Below are 26,128 nucleotides of genomic sequence, written 5' to 3'. Positions count from 1 at the left end.
CAAAATTTTAAACTCTGTAAATCGTAGGTTCCTCTCTGGTAGAGGGAATAATACCCATCTCTTAAGTGATTATAAGAATTAAATCAGTGCTTAGTTTCATGCCTGGCTCATTGAATTAATTCTCTGAGGCAGTTATTGTTCAGATTTATGTTTTAGTAACATATCACTAAGGAAAAGAGTATGGGGAGAGTCCTGTCTGAATTTATACTGATTCAGAATTGCAGAAAAATGTCCCAAATGCATACAGTGTATATTTAAGGTTTATTAGTTGAATTTATAGAAAAAAATTGTAATTTTAATGTGTCTATATTTTATGGGTATGTATTATGAATTTAAAGTTGCTGAATCATATGCTTATTTTAATCCTTTGAGTCCTTAAAGATACTGTGTACGAATAATTGCAAATTCTTAACTTTATTGTCCTTTGAACAATTCATCTGTTTGAATTGTTTTGGGGTTTATGAAAACTCTGTTTTACCTGTTGATTGATTTGGTATGTAGACTTTTGTAGGCAAGGGGCAGAAAGAGCAGGCAGGGGTGGGATGGGGAAGAGAGCCCCTCTTCCCTCAATAACATCAGCTTAAGTCTAGAAACATGAGCTCATGGAGCCTCCTGTTCTGATGTGCTTCCTTTTTGCAAGGGGGGATTGCAACTGCTAAAATAATTTAACAAAAATAGGCTTTAATTTTTGATATACAGTAAGTCCCCTGCATACGAATGAGTTCCATTCCAAGAGCACGTTCATAAGTCCAATTTGTTCGTAAGTCCAACAAAGTTAACCTAGGTACCCAACAAACACAATTAGCTATATAGTACTGTACTGTAATAGGTTTATAATACTTTTCGCACAAATAATACATACAAAACAAACAAACAAAAAATAAAGGAAACATTTTTAATCGTACAGTAACTGAAAAGTACAGTACAACAGCTGGCATACAGGGGCTGGAATCGAGTGAACAGGCAAGAAGAGTTACTGATTGGAGGAGGGAGAGGAGGTGGGAGATGGTAGAGCTGAAGGATCGTTAGCAATAGGAGACAGAGGCCAAGCTGCAGTTTTACTCATGCCTGATGTTGATGGAATGCATGTTCACATCTTTGAAAGTTCTCAACTTGAAGGTTTGTGTGTAGGGGACTTACTGTATTTACAGCTTCCTTGAATGGGTCATCCAGGACATCCACCTTACACAGAAACAATGTTAGCTCTTTGTATATAAAATAAAAAGTTAAAAACTTCCAAAAAGAAAAAGATGAAAAGAGGGTTCTGGAGAAAATAAATTCTTCCTTATGCAATTGATTGTCACTTGTGTTATTATAATCACAGACCAAGATGCTGCATTTCCAGAGAAGCCAAGGCTTTTGGCAGGCAAGTGGTGGTGGAAGATCTTTGTTTTTATCAAGACACCAACACAAATAGAATTACATTGGCTTCTTCTGTGATCACCCAGGAGATTTAGTGGTCTGAGAACAGACAGAATGAGAGAGAGAGAGAGAATGAGAGAGAGAGAGTGTGGTCCATTCTAACTCACCAAGTCTTCAATAAGAGATTAATATCCTGAGTTGAAGGCAGAGGTGTCATCTCAGCCCTAGCTGTGTCAGTGGAAGGAAGGAAGGGGATTCAAGTTCAGGGTGGGAGTGGAGTGGGAAGGGAGAATGTTGGGAATGAGGTGGTATTCCTATTTACAATCACGGTTGTCATCTTTAGTAGTTCCGGCAAGACTTGAGTAGAGTCAACCGAGATTTTCCTGCACTTACTTCCTGGATCATCTGTAAAAGAAAATTGTGTAAAGACCAGAATTAGCAGTACGGGACCAAGAGGCATCTGAGGGTCTCCTCCAGCTTTAATATCTACCATCCTGTTACATAGCCATTCAAAACAATGACACACTCACTAAAAGAGTCTGCCATGCATTTCTGATGATGTCCTTTATTATTATGGCGTGTAATGATACAGTCTTTTTTTTCTTCACTGTGAAACCACAATCTATTATTAACATTTGAAATATTGTGTCTATATGGTCAATGCTAAACAATCCTGGATATGTTTTCAAACTTATGGTCATCTTAAGAAAATATTGCCTCTCAGTTATAAACAGAAGATATTTCTTATTTAGTTACATTCCCAATCATTCTGTTTACTATTAATTTGCATGTAGCATATACCCTGGCAGGGGTACCTTTGACATCCCAGCTCCAGAAAAGAGAGGCAGCCCTGTTTAGCTCTCTTTTCCTGGAATGGTGTGGGTTTTTCAAGAAGCAGATCAACAGCTGATCTGCTTCCCAACTCTTTTGAGTCAGACTTCACAGCATGGCTTTTTTATTTTAGTTGGATAAATTTTTATTTATTCATATTTAAAAGCCACACACATTCCATAGGCCGTAAATAATTTCTGTGTTATAGCCCATGTAGCTATGAGTGTGCAAGGTCATTTCAGATGTATATTTATATGCATAATGTATCCCTCACACTATATCTTGGTCCTCCTGTGATGCTATGACAGTGGGTGAAGGAATATTAAAATGTCTAGGATAAGATGGAGAATGGGGCAGGCACTTATCTCAGACACACACTGTAAGATATGTGACTTTATTTTTCTATATGTGAATTAAATGTCTATTTTTTGCCCTTTTTGCACTATGTAGTGGAAATCTAACCTCCTACCATTCTGTGTAATCTTAAAAATTATGGGCAATCACAGAACGTTTCATGTTTGTCCCATCAGGTCCGGTTCTCTCACTCTCATCTTCATTTCCTCAGGTGGAGTGTGGGGGGGGATGCTGAAGTGCCACTGCACGGGAGAGGACATTCTGTGGCCACTGGTGGTCATTTCTCCATGTTGGTGGCCACTGTGTTGTCCCACTTGTCCTCGGCTACCAGTTGGTGTAGTTCTCAGCTGTACATCCTGTGTTCCTATCCAGGGTCTGCCACTTTCACACACCTCTCTGTAAGGGTGTCAATGAAGCTTTGGGGACACAGTAAATGCTGGAAGACTGGCACGGGCTCTCTCTGGAGAGAGAGACCAGAAATAGTCTCCCATTTCTGCCATTATAGGCTTGAGATTGTCCTCTTGGCCACCTTTTCAGGTCCAACCCCACCAAAAGGGGTTCCTCTTTTCTTGAATCTCCAAACTTGACTGGAGGTCCTCCAGTTCCCCAGCCCCCATATTTCACTAGGGGGCAGGTTACACACTTCCTCCTTCCTGTCTCTAACTTATTTATCTCCCCTCTGCCTCTTCCTGCTTCCCATGGGGACAGAAGGAATATGACAAGCAGTTTTTCTTGATTTCTTCTTCCAAATAATTTTTTCATACATGTGAATCTTGTGTTTTTTCTCCAACTTCTTATTATGAAATTTTCAACATGGAGGAAAGTTGAAAGACTATTCCATCTGTATACTCAATACCTGCATTCAACCTCTGTTTAACATTTTGCTGTCTGATTATGAGTTGCCCAAATCATGTCACTTCACTCCTAAACTCTCTGGCACATTTCTCCTAAAAGCACAACGCCAACACCATTATCACTGTACCCGAGAAAGTTAAAACAACTCTGTAATAGCAGATAATACTTAGTCCAGCTTCAAATTTCCCCAGTTGTTCAACTTGCCTTTAATAGCTATTTATATTTCAAACCAAGATCTACTCAAAGTTCACCACACTGCATTTGCTCATTGTCTTTCCTTGGCCTTTTTCAGTCTGGATTGCTACCTCCATTTTCTCCCCCTCTGGACATTGGCTTTTTGAAGAGACCCATCAGTTGTTCTGTAGAATGTCCTTCATTCTGGTGGTGTTCGATAGTTTCCTTGTGGGATTCTTGAACTTGTCATTTATTCCCATATTTCCTGTGAACTGGAACTTACTTCTAAAGGCTTGATTAGATGCCAGTGAAATGTTTTTGGGAAGAAGACTATAACAGAGGTGCTGAGCGCTTCACAGTGTACCACAGTTAGAAACACATGTCACCTTGATACACTGTTACTGTAAGTTTGACCACTTTTAAAAATGGTGGCCACCAAAAACGTCAATAGTGACCTTTCTTTGTAAATACAAGTTTCCCTTTTCAGTTGGTAGGTAATTTGTAGAATGATAATTTGACATCTAGCAGATATCTTAATTCCCCAAAACTTGCACATAATGGGTTTAGTACCCAGTTCTGATCCTTTCCTGAAAAAATTATTTTATTTCTGAGGGTTGCAGAGGGGTGTTTTTCTAATTCAATCATTCCTTCTACATACTAGCTTTTGCTTAAGAAAAAAAGAAAAAACAAAAAAAGAGCATCCTGGTCTTGACCGAGAATTTCCACTTCTCAATTTTAGCTCTGCCTGGATCCTGAATAACACTTTCTTGAGGCCATGGAGGTTTGGTATCCAGCTGCCTACACTAGGGAGGGTCATGGGGTTACAGAAAAGATTTATGGCCACAGTATTACTGTATCCAAAATATTATTTTATTTTATAAAATATTTACTTTGTGCTTCTCAAAGTCATCGAGCTTTGTGGGAATTCTTCTATTTTTCCTTTTCATGATGATTAAACATTAAGTAGGTATAATAAACCTAATTGCTTTAGGATTCTTTCCTGCAACTTTGTGGTTGTTGGTAGAATCAAAGACAGTGAGAGCTGCCAGTGAGTTTAGGAATCATCCCAAGTCCTTATTACAGAGATGAGGACATTGGGGCCCAGAGAGCTTAAGTGACTTGCCTAAGGTTACACAACTTGTTTGTGGCAGATATAGAGCTGGGAGCCAGGCCTCATGACTCCAGTTTTACTGTTTTATGCTGTGAGACTAAGTTACATTATAAGAATAAACAAATTTTATTTCCATGTCAAATTCGCTGCTTTTTATGTACTGCCATTGGATGTCACTAGTATGTGTTGCCACCGGTATGTGTTGCCGTTGGATGATACTGTATTTCTCAAAGCTGGGGATGTATATCCTCAGTGGTAACAAGATGCTTTGAAGGGATATTTGGGGCTAACACCTTTAATACTGATAGTTCTATATTTAGTACTTTTTAGAAAAAATATACCTGGCACATCATACCCTTGGTTTCATGATATTGTTTAGGATAAAGCTTAAGCTTAAAAAATATGAAATAAAGAAAAATGTTAAATAAATAATCTGATTTCAATTTTAAAATGATTATTTGAGTAGGACTGTTCTAAGGCACTTTTAATTTAATACTGAACAGAACAAAGCTTCTGCCTCATGGAGCTTAAACTCTAGTTGAGGGGAGAGACAGAAAAACAGAGAAAGATATCTAGATGTAATCTATAGGTAATCTCAAATGCTATGAATAAAGTGAAACAAGGTAATAGGAGGATAGTGAGAGTTTTGTTATTTTTAAATAGTTAAAAATGGCCTTTGGTAGTTTGATAGGGATTGCATTGAATCTGTAGATTGCTTTGGGTAGTATAGTCATTTCCACAATGTTGATTCTTCCAATCCAAGAACACGGAATATCTCTCCATCTGTTGGTATCATCTTTAATTTCTTTCATCAGTGTCTTATAGTTTTCTGCATACAGGTCTTTTGTCTCCCTAGGTAGGTTTATTCCTAGGTATTTATTCTTTGTGTTGCAATGGTAAATGGAAGTGTTTCCTTAATTTCTCTTTCAGATTTTCATCATTAGTGTATAGGAATGCAAGAGATTTCTGTGCATTAATTTTGTATCCTGCTACTTTACCACATTCATTGATTAGCTCTAGTAGTTTTCTGGTAGCATCTTTAGGATTCTCTATGTATAGTATCATGTCATCTGCAAACAGTGACAGTTTTACATCTTCTTTTCCAATTTGGATTCTTCTCTGAGAATCCAATTTTTCTTCTCTGATTGCTGTGGCTAAAACTTCCAAAACTTTATTGAATAATAGTGGCGAGAGTGGGCAACCTTGTCTTGTTCCTGATCTTAGTGGAAATGGTTTCAGTTTTTCACCATTGAGAATGATGTTGGCTGTGTAAAATAGATAGCTAGTGGGAAGCAGCCGCATAGCACAGGGAGATCAGCTCGGTGCTTTGTGACCACCTAGAGGGGTGGGATAGGGAGGGTGGGAGGGAGACACAAGAGGGAGGAGATATGGGGATATATGTATACATATAGCTGATTCACTTTGTTATACAGCAGAAACTAACACACCTTTATAAAGCAATTATACTCCAATAAAGATGTTAAAAAAAAAAAAAAAAAAAAAGGCCTGTCTGATCAGGTGACATTTGAGCCAAGAGTCCGAGGCAGCGAGGGAGTGAGCACGCTGATACCTGAGGGAACAGCATTCTAGGCAGAGGGAACAGCACAAGCAAGGGGTGGAGGCTGGGGGGAGCTCTGTGTGTTGAAAGAACCGCACAGGCCAGTGTGGCTGGAGCAGAGTGGGGTTGGGGTGTGGAGAGCAGTAATTGGGACCAGAGAGGAGACAGAAATGCACAGGGACTTGCAGGCCTTCAGAAGGCTTTTCCCTGAGTGAGGGCTAATGTACAGAAGGTACTTGGATGGGGCATACGTTGTGAAAGTGTTTGTGAAGAATTTAAACGTGGATGACACTAAGTTATTAATGTACTGAGTTAGAGTCTAATAACAGAAGATGACTGGGGGAAAGGGTATTTCTTGGAGGTAGTAGTGAGAAGTTCATGATACAAGGGTGTGGAGAAAATTCCGTGTCAGGCTCAAGATCAGGACCATGATTCCCACCTCTTCCCAATCCCCAACATTCATACACGTATACCCACACATACACACATTCAGCACACACTCCGAAATGATGGTTTGTAGAGTTTTTTGTCATCAGCATTACCCAGCGTTATGTGCACATAGGATACTGTGATTGTTAGTTTTCACAAGACCATGGCCACTTGAGAGCAGAAAGGGGTAGGACCCAGGCTTTGAGTTATCTTACAATTTTTCTTATCTTCACTCCGATTCCTTTTATGCAGCCCAGTTCACTCCAAGGGCTGTATCATTATACCCTAGTTAATTTCATGGCTGATATAATTTGGGTAAATTCTCTCTTTTGGAGATCTCAATTGCCATTGGGAGAAAAGCACCAACTGTTTGAAAACTCAAATGATGCATTTTCACAGTGAGCAAAGACATTGTGGGGATTCTTCTGTTTTTCCTTATCATGATGATTAAACGTTAAGTAGAACCCATGTTCTCTGCATGGTGTGTTTCTTATTTTTGGCTTGAAACCCAGGGCTAGAACTTAAGGTCGGGCTGCATTTTTTGAAGCTGTGCATTTCCAGAGAGGAGGAAGCACTTGATTTTCCTGCTTCTTATCCTCGCAACAAATTACTGATAACACTTTGCCATCTTGTGGTGTGGATAAGTCTTCTTCCTTAAATCACCAAGGGAGGTGGGCTTGGTACAATGTAATTATTCTATGGCCAGTTCTCCAGATCTCCTTAAATGTATTTTTCTATCTCTATGCTTCACCCTCTTCTTATTCTCTCTCTTTGGGAAGTATCTGACCATCACCTTTGGGGACATTCTTTCCTCTTCTTTTCCCCAAACCACTGTCCCTCTCCTCTGGCTGGGGTGGTCTAGAGCAGAATCCTCGGCATCCTTCCCCCATAAGATCTGTGCATTGAGTTCTTCCCAAGTCTTCATAATTGTCATGTAGATCTTCCTCCTTATCAAGTGCCTAGTGATATGTATTTATTCTAGTCTATTTTCTTACCCATCACCTAATATGCTAATGGGTTAGCAAATTCAAAGAAACAAACTCAGATATTACCAGCAAAAAAGCATATTTGAAAAGACACATCTGCCATGTACAGACTTGCATAATGAGAACCTAAAATGGAAAACAATGGCCACGGTTTTGGATAATACCATTCTTTGGTACAGATTCTTGGACAGCATTAATTTTGGTTGGACTTCTGAGTTTTCCCTCTGTTCAGCATCTTATACTACACATCATATTCTTATCAATTCCAAACCTTTTCAATTACAAAGCAATACATGGGAAAGCAGAGAACTATAATCAGACTTTGAATTCTCAGAATTCAAATATGCCGAGAGTGGGGGACACCAAGCCTGAGTAGCTTCATCCTATTGTTTTAGCACCAACTTTAGCAAATGTTTCACCTTGAAAGGATAGCTCATTGCAGATATTTTGTAACAGTAGTAAAGGTTGAGAATTTTGTTTGAAGAAGGCAGTCATTCTTAGGCTCTATCCTCCCCCCTCCTCCCACCCTCCCCACACCCATAGGTGTGTCTGCTGAGCTCCTGAGGTGTTCTGAGAGTCCAGAAGTAGAACACAGCCCCTGCCCTTTGGTGGAAGCCATTGTGGTTACTGGCTATTTATTTATAATTGGAACTTATTAGGTGCAGAAACTTGAAGTGCCCATTAATCGTCAGTGTTATCTGTCTGTTGGGCTCCTCAGAAATTCTTCATGAATTTTATTTTAATGTATCTGTTGACATAATTGTCTTAAATTATGAATTGCTAAATTATAAAGCCTATTGGAAATTTTTGAAAAGGGGATGTATGGAACCATTTATGACCCTAAAAATTTAATTACATGTGTTATTTAAAAAATATTGTGTAATATTTCATGTTTTTGTAGTCATTTATAATAAGATATTAGTTAATCCTCAGGTGACCTTGTGATCCAGTCTACCTATCCAGTTGGCTGTCTCCATTGAGTCCTTATTACCTGAAGTCTTAAAGTCCCCTTACCCTTTCTACAGATAAGGACTTGAAGGTATAAGAAATTATATTTTTACATTATAAGAATTTATTTGAATAAAGCAGTCTTGAATCTGTGTAACATAGATCTTTCTTAACCAGATGCATAGATTACACAGCTCAATTTAAATAGCATCCCAGGATCTCTAGCTACATGAATGGTTAAATGAATATGCATGTGTGAAAGAGCCTAGGAGTTGCTGCTGCCAGTTTTTTCTTGGTGGTTGAGGAGTTGCCCACTGCCCTTTCTCAATCGTTTCTGTCTGAACAGCGTCTGTGCCCTCTATTAGTGACTGGCACAACTTTCTTCAATAGAAAACCATAGCCGTATTAGGTTGAAGAGCTCATTTTTTGAGGCCTCAGGGCAAACCTTCAAAATTGATTTTCATACTCCTAGGAAATATTTACTTCAAAGTTAGCTTTGTAAATTACCAAAGAAAAATGAATGTATTTGCAGTGAACTGTACATTATTTGGTGATCGCCCAACTCCAATGAACAGAAGGCAGAGTCAGCACAGATGTGGGTCCGTGAAATTCTCTTGATTAATGTTGCACGTGTTGTCTGTGCTCTGTCCAGCTGCCCTCAAACTCCTCTCACCGGTCCTGTGCACTTTCCCTGGTTTCTGTGTACAATTGCTCCTAAGGGCTAGCACCTGAGACCGTCTTCAAAGGGCTAGCCTTGAACTAGTGGGCCTCCTACCCCAGCCCAGGACACACACACGCGCGCGCACACACACACACACACACACACACACACACACACGCACTCACGCTCGCACAGCTGGAAGTGGCTGGGAGTTCAGTACCCTCCTCTCTCTTCCCTCAACCCCTCCTTTGCTGATGACTGACTGGCTTAGGAGCAGAAAGCTCACTCCCTGGCCTTTAGGCTGGGCCAACTCCACTGGGTAATTTACAAGTTCTCTGTAGGATCTGTGGTGTAATTTACACTCCAGAGCCCCCAGCAGGATCAAGCTGGAGGCTGAGACTTCACCTGAAATTTCAGCCTTGCTTGGATTCCCTTCATCCCTCTCCTGCTTCCCCCTCTCTTGGGAACCCTCCTTTAATAAATCACTTGCCATGAACACTGCTCTCTGGGCATACTTCTGAGCAACTGACCTAAGACAGCATTTTCTGTAGGAGCTCTAAGAAATTGAATATGTTATGTGATGCTTTTTATCGACATATTTAAATCTATTTAAAATCTCTTGTCTGCTAATTTGGGCTACAATCTGCAAGTGGGTGATCTTAAAATTTAATTAAAGTTTTAAGTGAGGTATAGATTACAGTTACCATTTATTGAGGGGAACCACTGTGTACCACTTCACTGACACATTTTCTTTGATTTTCATAGTAATTGTGCATTTTAAGGATGAGTTAATTGAAGTCCAGAGACGTTTATTAACGTGCCCAGGCCACAGAGCTAATAATTGGCAGAACCACAATTCAAACCCAAATCTTTCCGCTTTTAATGATTTAGCTTTTTCAACTGTTGCCCTGCTGACTCTCTTGCCTTGTTGGAGTATTAAAATGTCTATTTCTGTATGCTATCAAAGAGGCATTCCAACATCAAAGTTCATGACTTACTAAAATTGGAGGAGACCGTCTCTTTATCAAGTGATAATAAAATGCATTACCAAACACCGAACTTAATTTCCCAGAATAAGAATGATTGAAAATGATATCTAATAAGTGCTTGAATCAAGTCACATCAATTTGTTGTGTACAGAAAGTTCTTTGTCCAGTCTATGACAGAATCTGGGGTGGTTCATAGAAAAACAAAATTACGGAGAAGGTGGAAAACAGGACAGGGCACCAGTAATGCACTTTGGGAGCAGAGGATGGAGGTTTCTCTCTTGGCTCTCCTTCTGGGGTGGCCACTCTCAGTCCTGTGACTGTATTGTACCAGGATGCTGTTTAGAAAATGACTTTCCCAGGCCTCTAAATGGAGCATAGTGTTGTGAAAGCCCTAACTCATCTCACAGGAGTTATCAGTCTGTTCCACAGAAAGATCCTTAAAGAAGAAAATGAAGAGATAATGGCAATGATGGCATGGTCATCGAGATGGACATCCATCAAGCATCTGTGTTGGGTTCTGTTTGAATTATTCATTGCTGACACAAACCCTACACATGTAAAAATTTCAGCAAGAATACACAAAAACCATTTCAGAAACTTTTAAATTTTCTGTAAGGTGATGTCAGCACTTATTACAAACTGTAGCTGCTCTCTCTTTCTCAAGGGCCCTCCTCTACCCCTTTGCCTGATTATTTCTTACTTATCTTTTAAAGATGAAGCTCAGATATCACCTCCTCCAGGAAGCTTTCTCTGATACCTCACGATGGACAAAATCCTTTTTTTGTGGATTTGTATTTGTATTTGTACCATGAGCAATCATCCAGAAGAATGCTTATCCAATCATATTGAAAGAATATGCTTACTTGTTAGTCCTCCCATTAACCTAAAAGCTCCTCAAGGTCACCGATTTTGTTTTATTATCCCTCTGTCCCTAGTACTTGGTATGGTGCAAGTCAGAGTTAACAGTCAGTAAATGTTTTTTGAATTGAACTATAAGGAACAAAGAAAGCTCCATGTCTTTTTGGTATACATGATATGTTCTTGCAAATTGTTTTAAAGCCACCCGAGTGACTTGGGCAGAGAGATATTGAAGAATTAGAAGGCAGTGGAAACACTAGGTCAGGTTTTTAGGGCAAGAGGATCTGGAAGAGAGAGGAATGTGGGTTGTGTCCAATAGGCTGGGAGAAGTTTGGTAGGCAGAGGCCATCTGAGGACTACTTGGGGTCTTGATTTAAGAGGTGAGAATTATGATGGAGGACAATGAGGAAGAGAACATCCTTTGAGATGGTAAAGGATGAAATGAAATTTGCATTTGAGGCCAGATAGGGTAGCAGAAGGAGCATGGACTCAGGTTTGACTCTAAGTCCTGCTGGGTTCTTTTCTGGTGGCTTAACCTCTGAATGTCTTTTTCTTTTTTTTAATCTGTAAAATGAACATACCAGCACCAATTTCATAGAGGAATCTTGATTTAATCTAAAGATTAATAAGATAGTACTCAGCAGATATTAAGTGTTCCCTAAAGTTCCATAAAGTTCACCTCAGATCCTTCCCAGTGGTTTCTTGTCAACAGTTGAAAGGTGATTAGTTGGGAGGGATAGTGATGGGAGAATAGAAAGTGTGTAACAGTGGACATTCATCCATTTATTTGTTCTTCCATTAAACATCTTACTGAGGGTGCACAATGTACCAGGCACAGGGAATAAATATGTGTACATCACTGTTTGTCTTCAAGAAGTTTGTAGTCTAGAGGAAGAGCGACATCTAAGAAGGTGACATGGTGGTAGGTAATCTAAAGAGCCTCACACAGGAGGGGACTGATTTATTCTGTTTGGAGAAATCAGAGAGCACTTCACAAGGTTGTCAGCTCTCAAGTGGAGTCCAAAAGGATGAGTAGGAGGTCACACATGGATGAATTGGAGCAGGCATCTGTCAGGGCATGGAGGTTTGTATCAGGGTAGTTTGGCTGTTGCTGGAGTGGAAGATACAAGAGGGCAATGGCAGGAGATGATGATGGAAAGATGGACAAGGACCAAAATGCAAAAGGCCTCCCTGTGTGCCATGGAGTTTAGATTTAGTCCTGAGGTCACAGTGGAGCCACTGAATTTACGGATTGATGAGGAAGTCATTGAGAGGCAGGGTTAGAACATCTCAATGTGAAGAATGATCTTGTTTATGTTGATTTCTTGGCTCCTGCCACGACTTTTTACTTTTTTACTTGATTTGCTATTAAATTTGGAAGTGATTAATAAAGCTGTACATTTGAGTTATAATAACATTACTAATTTTTAAAAATTTCCGTTTTCATGGTCTTCATATTGTTTTGATGGACTAAAGTGGCCATGCTTATTAAATAAATAATGTGGGATTTGTTCATTTCTTCAACAAGTACTTAAGGAGAGCCTGCTCTGGGCCAGCCTGTGATAAACCCTGAGGACATAGAGAGAGGGAGATGACATTAGATTGATAAATGTATAGGGCATGGGAAAAACATAGTTGTGAGTGGAGGAGGTGAGGAGAGTCCTGTCTTAAGGAAGTGATCTCTCTACCTAACTGCTGTGGGATGGGGGAGTCAGGGGTGTCCTTATTCAGCAAATCTGAAATGTTGTTTTTCCACTGCTGACCTTAAGTTTTTTGGAATCTAGTAGATAATAGAGACTCTCTCTCAATCAATCACTCACTCAAAAGGGCAGCATTAAAACTACATCTACCACCACTCATTGGGTGTATCTGAAGTCAATTGTAGGGAATGATGCCCAGTGTGTATTCTTTTTTCTGGCATTTCCTCAGAAGGATTATGATATTCAGTTTCCAATCTAGAAATCAGAAAATTGGATTTGAGAATAACAGCATCTATTTTTTCCCCTTAGCCCCCCAAAGGACATTTAGCTTTGTTTTTATTTTTCTTATTGAGTTCCTACTCTGTGCTAAGTGCTTAACAGATCTGATCTCTCTTAATTCTTCAGCTGCAGCTCTGTGAGATAAGGCATCATTATTTTTTAAATGGAGGCCCTGAGACCAAGGGAGGTTGTTTCACTTGCCTGAGGCCACGTTCCACCTAAGAGGTAAAGTTGAGGCTGCCTCAGGACAGTCATGCCTGGTGCTCTCTGACCTGGCCTCCGTTTCTGCCTCTCTTTATTTTCTGTGACCTTTTCTGTCTCAATATTTTCTTTCTCTCCCTCATTCATTTGGTAAATGTCATCTGTTGGGACTGACCGCAAACAAACACAGCCGGGTGGGCAGCCCTTAGAAGGGAATATTCAGGTTTGAGTAGATGGGACTAGACAATGCCAAGTCAGGAAAGAGGTCAGTGGCCTCATCTCCAAGAGTAATTTTGAGTAGGATGGATGCTTTTCCCACCAAGCCCTCAAGGGACAAGGGTTAACCTCACCTGTGAATCTGAAAGCCTTGGCTGGTGAGGGGGCTTTATGTCTGGCACTTTTTGTACTTTGTCTCATCAATGGCACCATCTGTTAGACGTCACTGACCCCCTTCTACACATGAAGAAACCAGAGGCTTAGAGAGGTTATGTGACTTGCCCAAGGCCACGAGGTTTTTTCAAGGTAAAACTAATTAAAACATGATAGCTTGACTCTGGTATCCAAAATCTTCATGCCAGAACTCTCTCAGTGCGAATTCCTTAAGACACTAGCAGGGGGAGGGCTAGTTTCTGTGGTCCTGTGGTCAAAGATAGAAGACCCAGCACCCCCTAGCCCCTTCTTGGAGAGTCAGGTTATACATTGCCTATTAAAGACCATCTCTATTGAGACTGTCCTCAGTAAAGAAACCTTTGAACTCTGTTTAACCCAGGATTTCCTAAGCATATTCAACCACAAAAATCTCTTCAAAAGTAAGTCACTAAGCTCATGAGAAATTAATGTGTGGAATACTGAAATCCACCTTGCTGCCTCCCCAGCTGTCTTTTTGTAGACAGACAATGAAGAGGGAGAGGGTAGAAAGGAGAAGACCAAAGAAAGGAAAGAAGGAGACAGTGGAAGAAGGAAAAGGAATAAAGTAAAAGTGTGACCAAGTATTTCCTGATAAAATTCTAAAATAAATTTCCACCTTTCTTTTATTTCTAGGCCCTCTCCCATGCTTTTCAAATTGGCTCACTAACTTTTCCCCAAGTGAATAAGATGAGACAGAAAGATTGATTTCTTCGGGCTGATGACAGTATTAAAAAATGGTCCATGAGGCTGAGAGGCGGCTTGTGCAGGTGAAACCTATGACCAAGATGCAAGAGTTAGGAAGTGGCCCAGTGGGGACCAACTCTGCTTCCCTGAGCTCCCATAGCAAGGGAGTAACAGGGTGGGGACCACAACCCAGGCCCGACTCCCTGCCCGCTCGGCTTTCTCTCACAGCACATTTGCTTTCTCAGAGTCGGTCTTATGTCCACGTATTATTTTCTCTTTCCCTGTTATGCTTAACCCATCAGCATTAACTTCGCCAGAGATATACTTATCAGCGACATAAACCATAAGATCGTAATTTGCCCTGTTTCTTTTATTCTTGCTACAGTTAAAAGACTCTATTGCCTAGGAAGGCCTTTTCCTGCACTTTCCCTTTGCTCCTGGTTCTTTGAATAGAATGTGTTTATAATTTACAGTGAAGGATAATTCATAACCAATATTGATATTTCCCACATATAAGTATACAAGCACCCATAATTGTGTACTCAGGAATGTTTTCAGTATTCTTTCCTAAACCAATGTAATAGTTCTATGATTCATATGGACTTCCTGGGTTGGTGGAGATATTTGTATGAAAAATGTTAGAGTTTATGCAAATATCAGTGTTAATATGTATAGAATTTATGTTAGTTGCTGTTAGAGCCTTGCTATCAAAGTGCGGTCCTTGGGCCAGCATCATCGGCATCACTTGGGAAATTGTTAAAAACATAGAATCTTGGGCTTCTTCCCAGACCTACTGAATTCAAATCTTCATTTTAATGAGATTCCCAGGTGTTTTATATGTTCATTAAAGTTTGAGAAGCCCTGCCTTAGAGTACACACAGGGCATTAAGGTCAATCATCATTTTGTTTATGCCCACTTTACCTTGTTTCACATGGCTACATTTAATAGAGTGCAATGGCTCTGCAATTTCCATCCCAGTAACTTCATTGTGGGTTGTCTTATACATGATTGCCCAAGAGAGCTATAAAGAATATCTGAGGCACGCAATTCATCCTCATTAGATAGGTAGGTGGGTAGACAGATAGACAGAGATATAAATATAGGTGTAAATTGCTTCTTAAAAGCTTTATAGGTAGCAGGTATTGAAAACTGTGAAGGGTCTGAGATTTTATTCTGCTTGCAAGCCAACAAGCTGGTGTGCCACAGTTTCACAGATGACAGCAGAGGACATGAGACTCATGGGTCAGAGTCCGGGGGCTGTATTACTCTTTCCACAGGAAGCAGCATGAACAGCGTATTTATGTCAGTTCTCTCTGCCCCGCGTCTCACGGTGGCGATACAGATGGGCCCTGATGGAACCCTGCACATATTCTGATGGCGTTAGAGAAAAGGACCCCTGAATTTAGGGAATCTGAATCTCTTTAAGTGAGCAGTAAACACAATTTCCCTTTGCTCCAGAGATTATTATCTCTATCTCCTAAAACTGTTCACCATACAAACATCCTTAAAACAATAATCCAGAGCAAATGGCAGTGAGTGACTCTTTTTGTAAGATGTATGGAAATGCAAGGGACCCATGGAGTACCATCTCCCAACAATAGACAGTAGAACATCTTTATTATTAGGTTTTAGGGCCAATAAATATTTTTTTGGAAGCCATGGAAGAAACATTTCCAAATCCCTGGATTGTACTCAGAGTTAGTTCTATCAGAAAGACTCTAGGAGGTAAATAACTTCCAGTCTGGGCATTCAGCTAAGCGCCTTACAGGAGGGGAGAAGTTCTATTAAGAAAACAGAGGGTTCGTGCATTATAAACAGTGGGCTCGCCTGTGGCTCTTTACAGTGTCACTTGCACCATTTAAACGCTGAACCTGTTCTTATCCTCAAGTTTGAGAGATATGACATAATTCAGAGAGCTCTGAAGAGACTCTGAGAGATGTTTACAAGATTGGCAAATAGTAGTAGGGAGAACAGCGACATAAATTTGGGCTAATGGTAACTTTCTGATACAGCAGTTTTCTTGCCTGTAAGTGGATTGTCTTGCAAAGTAGATTTCCTTTTGCTTTGAATGTCTAAGTGGAGGCTAAACCTTCCAGAAAATTGTAGAAGAGATTTCTTCTTTGACCTCTGGAGTTTTTCACTGCTCTCAAAAGAATTTAAGAGTTGGAGAAGAGAAAACTGGAGAAGTTTTACAAAGCAGATGACAATGATATATTGATAAATGTTTAACAGATGAAAGGGGTGGGGTGGGATTGGGGCCACTCTGCAGTGTTTGCTGTTTTCCATGGTGTGGATATTCCCTGGCTGATTTCAAGCTGTCAGAATGAAGTCAGTGGCTCACAAAATTCCTAAAAAGTTAACAAACCAGTGTGAGCTGGTTCCAACAATCCATTGCAAAACAGTCATAATTAGTAATTTTTTGACGGTGAAGGTAGTCTGACCATGCAAGTTTGCTTGTAGAAGCTTCTCAAGATCTTTCACAATAATGTATGTTTTGTTTGCCCCTGGAGATTCATAGATGGACTTACCTCAAGGCAGGATGACAGCCTAAATGATTTTTTGAAGTTCACTTCAACTGTATGATTTCATTTTTTTAAAAAAGTCTTCCTTTACGTGGTGGGTATCACCAGCCTGGCTATTCGCTTCCTTTAAATAAACCAACTGCCAGCTCAGCATATTTCTCTTCTATGGAAAGGCCTGTAGGTGTAGTTTGATTGTCACTGATATTTCTGGAAGATCAAGAGGCTATTCAGGCGTCAACCAGTGATGATTCCTTATAACTGGGTGATCTGTAGAATCATAATGACTCATAAATTCGGGAGCCAGGCACCTGCATCTGTGGTTGGACCGGGAGCATGGTGAATCCTCTGCACTAATGAGGCTTTGTGCCTCTTTAAGAGACTTACCCTGGAATTCCCCTTGGGCTCAGTTTGGCTGCAGAGTTTTGTGAAGTTCCTCTCTGGAGTGCTTTACTGTTGTGTTGACAGAAACATTTTCCCAGAGAGGTTAAGCGTGAGCCCAGACACTGCAGTTCCAATGAAGCTCATGATGTGCAAGTTGCCCTCCCGAGTGAACTGCCCAGCTCACGCTGGTGGACTGGGTTTCATGGGCACCCTTGTGATGTTTCCATCTTCTGGCCTATCTGTGTGCATCGTGTGGAGCCTGACATAGTGGACTGACTGCTCTCCACTGCGCCCTCTCCCCCAAGCCATGGAGGGACAAGTAGAAGTAGCCAGCTCTTCGCACTCAGCTCACCCCAGTGAGATGAGCTTTTCCTGGCCTCTGGCTTTACCCAGGCCTGTCTCTTCTTCCCCCAGCATTTACCAGAAGGGAGGACCTTGACTTTAATGCAGACGTGAGTGCCTCCTTCCCTCTCCCTTGGGTGGTATTGATTGGGAGGCTTCAATTATTTATCAGATTTATAAAATGTTCGTCTTGCCAAGGTCTCCGGGCACATGGACAAGAGTAAAAATATTAATGAGTAATAATAATAAAAAGGCCCACCAAACATAGATGCACATTCTGAAGGGTCTACATCAACTCCATTGGAAACCTGGTAACATTGATTCAGAGCTTCCCTTACAACTTGATTTTTTTCTAATAATACGATGCACCCATTTCCAAGGGGGCTTGCTTTCCAGCGTAAAGCAAATGCATTAACAAGCAAAGAGGTGGAACGCATAGATTTGCTGTTTAGGCTAAGGCCAAATTGAAATGACAACTCATCTGCCATGTTTGAGAGGTCAATTTCTACCCATCCCCCCACTCCCATCTTCCCTTTCTTGGGGAAGGCAAAAATAGAAGTACATTTTTAAAAAGAGGGTTTTGCATTATCTGTCCCAGATTTTTGTCTAGACACACTGAGACAAATTATCTTCAGGAGTTTTCTTGCTCTGCAAGAGGGGAAGATTCTCTGAGAAGGGTGTGTGCTATGCCAGCCCATATGTCTGCTGCACATTCTTTTGCCCCTGTCTGGGGAACGGCACAGTAGTGATGGGTTGTGTTGAGCTAGGTGTCCATGACTTACTTGCTCCTCAAATTTTCAGGAATAGGAAGATGAGGCATTTAGTTAGATAGGAGAAGAGTGTGTAAGTTTGAGGAACTTTTCTCAGTGTGTTGGATCTGAAATCCCAATGCCACAGTGGACTTCTTCTTTGGAGAAGCCTCCCGCTCTATTTCTATCCACTGCTGAGAAAAGCGAACAGCAGAGGTACCAAGAAGAAATCAGGACACTTCTGATCATGACCACCAGCATTAACAACCTACACCACTAGTGGGTCAGAGAAGCATCCTTAGCAGCTAGATTTTGCAAATAGAAAATAAGTCACTATAGTTGGGACTGTACATTATTTTTTTTTCCTTAAAAATCTAGTTATGGTTAATATGTTTGCCCTTAAGGACCCTTTGGGCTGTGGTACATGTCAGAGTTCCACCAGTACAGGAGAAGGGAAAATACTTGAGCTACCCCCTTAAGACAGAAATTGTTGAACTAAGGCCCACAGGTCAATTCTGGCCCATTGTTTGTTTTTGTAAATAAAGTTTCATTGGCACACAGCCCCACCCATTCCTGTAGAAATTGTCAATGGCTGCTTTCATGCTACAGAGTCAGGGTCGAGTAGTTGTGACTGTGTAGCCCAAAAAGCCTAAAGTATTTGCTATCTGGTCCTTTACAGAAAAAGTTTGCTGACCCCTGCCTTATAAGAGCAAGCAGAATAGCTAATAAAATAACAGCCCACCCTTCAGCACTCTACAAATCTTGTAACAGGTTGCTGCTTTGACTTCTTTTAGGCAGGTGCATAAGCAGTGAGATGGGGGCAGAAGGCAGTTCTAGTTGAAAGGAATACCAAGGCCCAACTCTCTGTTGAAACTTTACCTTAAGTGTCTGTGATCCCCACTGCGGATGCTTTTGCTTTATATACAAAATTGGCGACAGCTTAGAGAGAGAATGAGATTTGTTCATAGCTACCATCAGGATCAGGACTGGTGCTAGATTAATAGTCTTTATTGATCAATTGATTTATAGTTAAGAGTTAGCATATCAGATGATTATAGGTAGAAATATAAACTATTATACTTGGGGTTTTTTTTTTCTATCTGTTTTGTAAAGAAAAAAATGAGAAGTTTTCTGCCTTGGATGGGTTATGGTAATTTCAGGGTTATGGCTGACGTTGTGTGCTATGTTCTTGGGAGGTAAATAAAAAAAAGGAATGGTGTTGATACGGATTCTCTTAGGAATTCAGCATTTGAGTCCGTTTGGACAGTTTGTTATAGCTTTACGCTGATTTTATTTTTTATAAAAGACTATTGGATTCACAGTATAAAATGGTAGATGTGTGATCTTTGTATATGCCATTGTTTTATTTTCTTCCTCTTTTCATAGCTTTTCCAAAGAAGGCCAGCCCTGTTTCTTCTGTCTTCCAGTGTCCAGACCTACATGTGCAAAGTAACTGTGTAGTCCGGTCAGAAGAAAGATGATATAATGTTTGAGAAGCAGGCATTTTTTTAAAAAAAGGATAATCCTTGCTTTTGTGGAGTCTTTTAATACTTTTAGGATGTGGAAGAATTTTAAGAGAGTACCAGTTATAGCTCCTCAGATTAATCTAAAATTAATGATATCCCCTAAAATTAAGAGCTGGGTGCTCTTGACATATATGTTTTGTTGACACTTGACACTTGTTTGTTGAGTTCATAACATTCTCCAGCATATCTTACCTCTTAGAACATAAGAATAACTTTCCCATACTCATATAACATCTTTCCGTATATACAGAGCATCTGATTCAAGAACAACCCACTAAAAGAATTAGCCTTTATGCTTCCTGTTGAAAGTGTCAATATCCAGATTCATATGCAAATTATGTGCTTTAGTCATTTCAGTACAACTAGCACTCTTTCTCTTGTACCCTGAATTTAGCCCAACAGTTTAAACATATTTATTTTCAATGAGATGAATGCCCTCTGGTGGCAACATTACCAAATATTTGCACTTGGCTATATTTGGGGGGCCCATGTAGGACTGGTACAAATATATCAAGTATAGTCATGGGACAGTCTAGGGATATAATTGACATAGCTTAGAGTTATTTATTTTTTTAAGCATATGCCCCATTTAAGTGCAGTAAATAGAAGATAACATCAAGTTGTAGGGGTCTTTTTTATATTGACTGAAATCAAAAGATTCAACAAGGAACTAAACTAATCCCTTATTATGATAATTCCTTTAATGCCATTTACTTTAACTTGGGGATCTCTTAGCTGGTAAAGTCATTTATAGCAGGGTCATGTGTAATGATGTTTTAATGGAGGACTTTTAGGTAATACCTTGGAGGGTGTTTTAAAACTAAATAGTTGTATAAGAGAGAATTGCTTAAAGGAGTGTAAGATAACCTGCTAGGAAAAAAGCCAGTGGGAGGGAGGAGCAGGGTTTGACCCTGAAGTTTCACCAAATGGCAACTTTATGTCATTTGTTTCATTAACTGCTAGACAATTCATTTTCAGTTCAACAGGGAATGCTTACCAAGCCAGGGATGCAGGCCTGCCAAGACTCAAGTTTTTATAGAAAGCTTTATTTTGGAAATTTCTAATCTGAACACACTTGAAATCTAGCTCTCAGAAGACTTTGTAAAATCATTTATAAGAAAGTAGGGAAAAGAGAAAGCAAGAGTTAAGTATGAGGTTGTGGCCCCTCTTTAGGGGACAGAATTGTGAAGAAAGAAGAGGTTGTTTACTTATTCTGCTGAGTACCCCTCTGCCCAATAATACCTAGTTTTAATGTGACCGTAGCTCCAGCAGAAAAGCTGTAGCTTCTTCCGCTTCTCCATTTTTCCCATTTGGATTGGATGTAACCTTTGGATATGAAAAAAAAATCATCAAGGACCATCTTGTGTTGAAAGATGTTGTTCTGCATACTTAATAAGCTGAATCACCCTTTCCTTTTTCAGATATGGCTCATGTCCATTAAGCCGTGGATGCGGATGGTAAATACTATTGTACTTTTCATATCACCAAGTGCCACATTTTCTGAGGCAGTGACGTCTCTTTGCCTCAGCATTTGTAAGGGACTGCACTCTGGAGTCTAACAGCTTAGCCTGACGGTGTCTGTTAACTTGCAAGTACTTACAGATATGTTAATGGCTTGGTGAGAATTGACTTCTGTAGAAATTATGTTTCTTAAACCAGTGCCTTTGATCAAGCTTTGATGCTTCATCTTATGTTATCCACTGGCTTGTGTCCTGCAGTGGGTGGGAATATGGGATTTGACTTCCCTAGTGTGAAAAGGCAGATCGTGTATGAGAGTCCAAGAGAGGCTTGCTGAAGCTTCTTCTGGGGGACCTGCAAGAATTTCTCAGATAAGAAATGCATGGCTTTTGTCATCCTATGGACACCCTCTCACTGCCCTCTACACCCCAATATCAGAGACCAACACAGTGTAATGTAATAAGCACTCCTGATGACATTTCCACTCGCAGGTATATATTTAGGAAATGTTGAGCAGCCTGTGAAGGGACATTTTGTCTGAACAGGGATTGACTTTCTTTTCTTGACAATAATAGTCTTTACCTTAATGTATTTTGTTGAAATGGTTTTGGACCCTAAACAGTGTTACCCAACTTGATCAATTCCGTTATTTACACAATTTGGCTCTGAATAATTCTCAGCTATTTCTGTGAGTCAGATTCACCCCCAAAGGTTGAGTGTTTACTGTCATCTCTTCTTACTTACCTTTGTTCATTTACAAACATGTGTCTGTATTAAGCATTGGGTCAGATGGTCCCATCTCCAAGGAGCATACACTTTACTGGGAAAGTAGAGAGTCAGTGGATACTTTAAATATATCAATAATTTGAAAGGTGCTTTGAGAGAAGGTAAGTGCAGGTTGCTGTGGGAGCCCTGAAGAGGAATATCTAAACTGGCCTAGAAATTAGTCCTAAAGATGAACACTGGAGGGGACTTTGGAGCTGGCAGTGTGAGCGTTGGGAGAGGGGCAGAGAGAAGGAGTATGGGAGGATGCTGGGTAGGAGTTTCCTGTCTTAAGACACGAACATATCAGAAAGCTTGTGGCATTCATACATTTGCAAGGACTTTGGTTTGGCTGAGCAGAGTGGGTGTAGAGAATTGGGCGGAGAGACTGGAGGAAAGTTGGGGAGACTACCTTGGAGGCCTTTGGGTACCCGATGGATAGGATTTGTCCCAGAGGATTTTGCGTGAGGGAAGCATCTTAATGATGTACATGTGGTAGGAAGATCTTGGGGGCAGTGAGAAGAGTGGGTGGGAGGGCTGGGGATCGGGACTGGAGGTGGGGCTGTCAAGCAGGGTTTACCAAGTTCAAGTGATTCAAACTAATATTAGCGGGTTTTCAGGGTAAGATTTTAAAAATGAGTTCCAAAAATGCTGTGGCAAAGGCAGCATGGTTGAAGGAAGCAGCGTGGCCTGATGGAAAGGCATGGGCAGAGTATGGCAGATCTGGGTTCAAATTCCTGTGCAGCCATTACTAGCTGTGTGGCTTTGGGTGGTCTTCTCACCTCTCTTAGCTGGCTTCTTCCTCTTCCGGACAATCGGGGTGGTGCTTCTTCTTCAGAGTGTGTTGTGAGATGAAACAAGTTTGTATCTGTTTGATACAAACAAATGTGCAGAGTTTGATAGCTGCTCTTGAAGGTGTGTGAGTGTGTGTGTTGGGGCATGCGCAGGAAGAGAGAAGGAGAGGGCCTTCATCCAGATATGTATTTTCTGGGTGCTGATTCAACACTGTTTGTTTCCAAACAGTGTCACACACTGAACCAATCCTCCTTTAGTGGTTGCCATGTGCAAGGTCCCAGGCCAGGACTCTGGTCCTCTCAGTGACATCTCCTGAGAGGTGGGGGCAGAGAGTGTTTGATAATTAATGTTCGTCAACTAATTGTTCGTCAACAAGTGTCCAATGTCCAGTATGAATCAAAATACTAGAACACCACTCATCTGAGTTATTACCATTTTAATTCAGATCAGTTGGGAAAAATAAACCTTTGGCGGTTTTATTCATATCTTATTATTTTTTCCTTCTCACATTTTAGTTACCTTGGGAACTGAACACTTATAAAATGTTTTAGGTGAACCCAGTAAGAATCCATTTTCTCTAGGAGGTTGGATAAATGGAGAGAGGAACCAGAGAGTCATAAATCCTATTTAACGCGAGTTCATGCATTTCATGAGAGAAGTCCCCTTCTTTATCCTCTCATTGTATTTCGCCTGAGATCTATAAACAGATGGTGTTAGCAGCGATTTAAAAATGCAAATAGCATCACAGAAGTTTTAGAAGGGAGTATCCCCACTTCTTTTCCCCCATTTAAACAAGAGGAATGGTAAACCCCAACCAAAACCATGCTCCACAGGTCAAAACCAGTCATTTCCTGGAATAGGTTGGCTGCTCTAGTCCAGCTGTCTTTATTATCCACACTGGTTAAAAAACAGGAACTGTTCTGAATCTAACGAGTGTATTTACTGACTCATTGAATGTTTGTGAAGGGCCTGCTATGTGTATACATGGAGAACGGAGTGTGATTATGGGCTAAATAAGCAGTAGCCCTTGCAGTCAAGTGGCTTCTATATGACTCAAAGCCAAGCTAACTAATTTTTAAGAAGAGGGACAGAGGTATTGCCTTGGACCTTCAGAGAGAAAGATTACTTCTTGCTCATGCTAACAAAATGCTTTCATAGAAAAATTGGCTTCTAACTGGGCCTCCAAAATACTGGCCTAAAGAAACTTTGAGTTTGAGAAATCCCTAATTACACAGTGTTAATGGCATATGCTTTTTAATTGTGTACTGTGCCTTATTTTTTCCTATGAGATTTTTGTTAGTTCTTTGGTAACTTAAATTATATGAGAAAAATGTCCTTGGAAGGCATCCATTGTTGGACTAACTGTTCTTAGAACATCAATTTGGAGAGTCAGGGAAAGCTCATCATTGCAGACAAAGGATGAACTGAAGTTACTTTCATTCCCAGCCAAGTCGGTGACTTACACCACAAGCACCATGCTATTGGAGCCACTCACCTGGCAGTGTGCACCAGAATTTAGTGTGACTTTGGTCTGAAAGGAACTGAGAAATCTCTTAGAAACATGACCTGAGAATTCCAAAAGTCATGCATGCTTCTGTACAAAATGAGGGAAACCAGAGCGTGTTGAGTCCCAGTGTGAACCCTTAGTCTTTACATTGTTTACTGCTAACCCCAGTCCTCTAAGGGTCTCACATTCCCATAGTGCCCTGGGAATGATCAAGATGGTGAAATTTATGTCTTCCTTAAAATAATCACCACCACAAATAGTTATCAATTTTTGAGCATTTGCTTTGTTCCAGACACGACTCCATACTTTACATGTGTTATCTCATTTGATACCGTCAACAACCTCATGAGTTAGATGCGGAAGATACAGGTAAGGAAACTGAGATACAGGAGACGAAGTAACTTGCCTGATGAGTGGTGATACTGGGATCCAGATCTGGGCAGATATCAGTTACAAATTGTCCGTAATGTTCAGTATTAGTATTAATTCTTTTAGTTATTCTTTTCTGTTTTTTCCCACCTTTTGGTTTTTTGATCCATCTGTCTCTACTTCTGGTTCCTTTTTCTGTTTTTCTCCAAAATAGGATGTGTTGTTTTCTTTATCTTTATAGGCTAACCTTTTAATCATTTTAGCCAAATAATATCTAACCAGAAAAATGTAAACTTTATGAAAAGAAAGGTGCTACCTTAAAACTAAAAAAAGGGACAATGGGAGAGAAGGTTATTTTTAAGAAAGATGTTATGTTGCATATGTTTGAATTACAGGTTTCCAGGTCCCAGAGATCATCACACATCTGTGATTGCAAACGCCTTGTCTGCTCTAAGGAGCTGTGGATTTGCTGGGGGTGGGGGTAGGGATTCTCTAACAAGGAATCATGGGCTTCTGGAAAAACATGTTTAAAATCCACTCTCAATTTTAATCCCTTTTTTTGAAACGTCATTGTTCCTGAACCAAGGGAGAAGCAATTCTATTTCCACACTAGTCAGATTTCTGGAAGCTTGAAATGATGTTACCGAAAAAACAATGCATATTCAAAATGACCAGGTGCAAAATGATCTCATGTATCATGACAGAGACAACTGAAAGGGGCCAACTCAGGAGTCTCAGGACCCCAGGGACATGGTTCCTAGACTGAGCTAGGCACTGGCTCCTTACCCATCAGTGAAATTAGGGTGATGTGAACAGATCTCTCAGGTATTTGGGGTGTGGGGCATGGTGAAATGCGGCTGCCTAAACAGTAATGACTGTATGGATGGGACTTAATGAACTCTGTATGTTCTTTCCTCACCTCGTCTTTTCAAATGTGAAAAGTTAGGCAAAACACTGGGCTTTTAATTCCAATGTCCACCCCTTCTTAGCCGTGTGACCTCTGGGGAATTTCTTAAGCTCTCAAAAACCTCTGTTTTCTTCATTGCAAAACATGGTGATGATTATTACCCTACTTTACAGAGTTGCTGTCAGGACTGAATAGGAAAATTTCTATAAAAGCCTTTTATGGTGGGTGGGATAGTGTGCAGAGAGGTGGTTGGTCTAGCTCACTAGACAGTTTCTTGGGTTTGAACTTGAGCTCCAGCACTGACTAACTTTGTGAGTTTGGCCATGTTACTCAACCTTTCTGTGCCTCAATTTTCTCACCTCTAAAAGGCAATAATGATAATACTACATATAGGGCTGTTATGAAGATTGAATGAATTGAT

General features: G+C 40.4%; 1 protein-coding gene across 11 annotated transcripts in view; it reads left to right on the top strand.

Moving 5' to 3' along the window:
* The window catches only part of NTRK2 (neurotrophic receptor tyrosine kinase 2), a 409,783-nt gene that overhangs the window by 95,205 nt on the left and 288,450 nt on the right, over positions 1–26,128 (top strand). The window contains exon 14 of one of the 11 annotated variants that reach the window (XM_082401165.1): positions 24,724–24,800. The exons of 9 other annotated variants lie outside the window; for them this stretch is intronic. In XM_082401165.1, coding sequence (XP_082257291.1) covers positions 24,724–24,785 — 62 coding nt within the window. In that variant the 3' untranslated portion in view covers positions 24,786–24,800. Of the gene's footprint in view, positions 1–13,221; positions 13,251–24,723; positions 24,801–26,128 lie in introns of those variants that run through there. One more of the 11 variants, XM_082401157.1, reaches the window with a different exon arrangement.

This window comes from Balaenoptera borealis (genome assembly GCF_965194805.1).
Source record: "Balaenoptera borealis genome assembly, chromosome: 8".
Lineage (NCBI taxonomy): Eukaryota > Metazoa > Chordata > Mammalia > Artiodactyla > Balaenopteridae > Balaenoptera > Balaenoptera borealis.
This window is presented reverse-complemented; position numbering and strand designations above follow the sequence as displayed.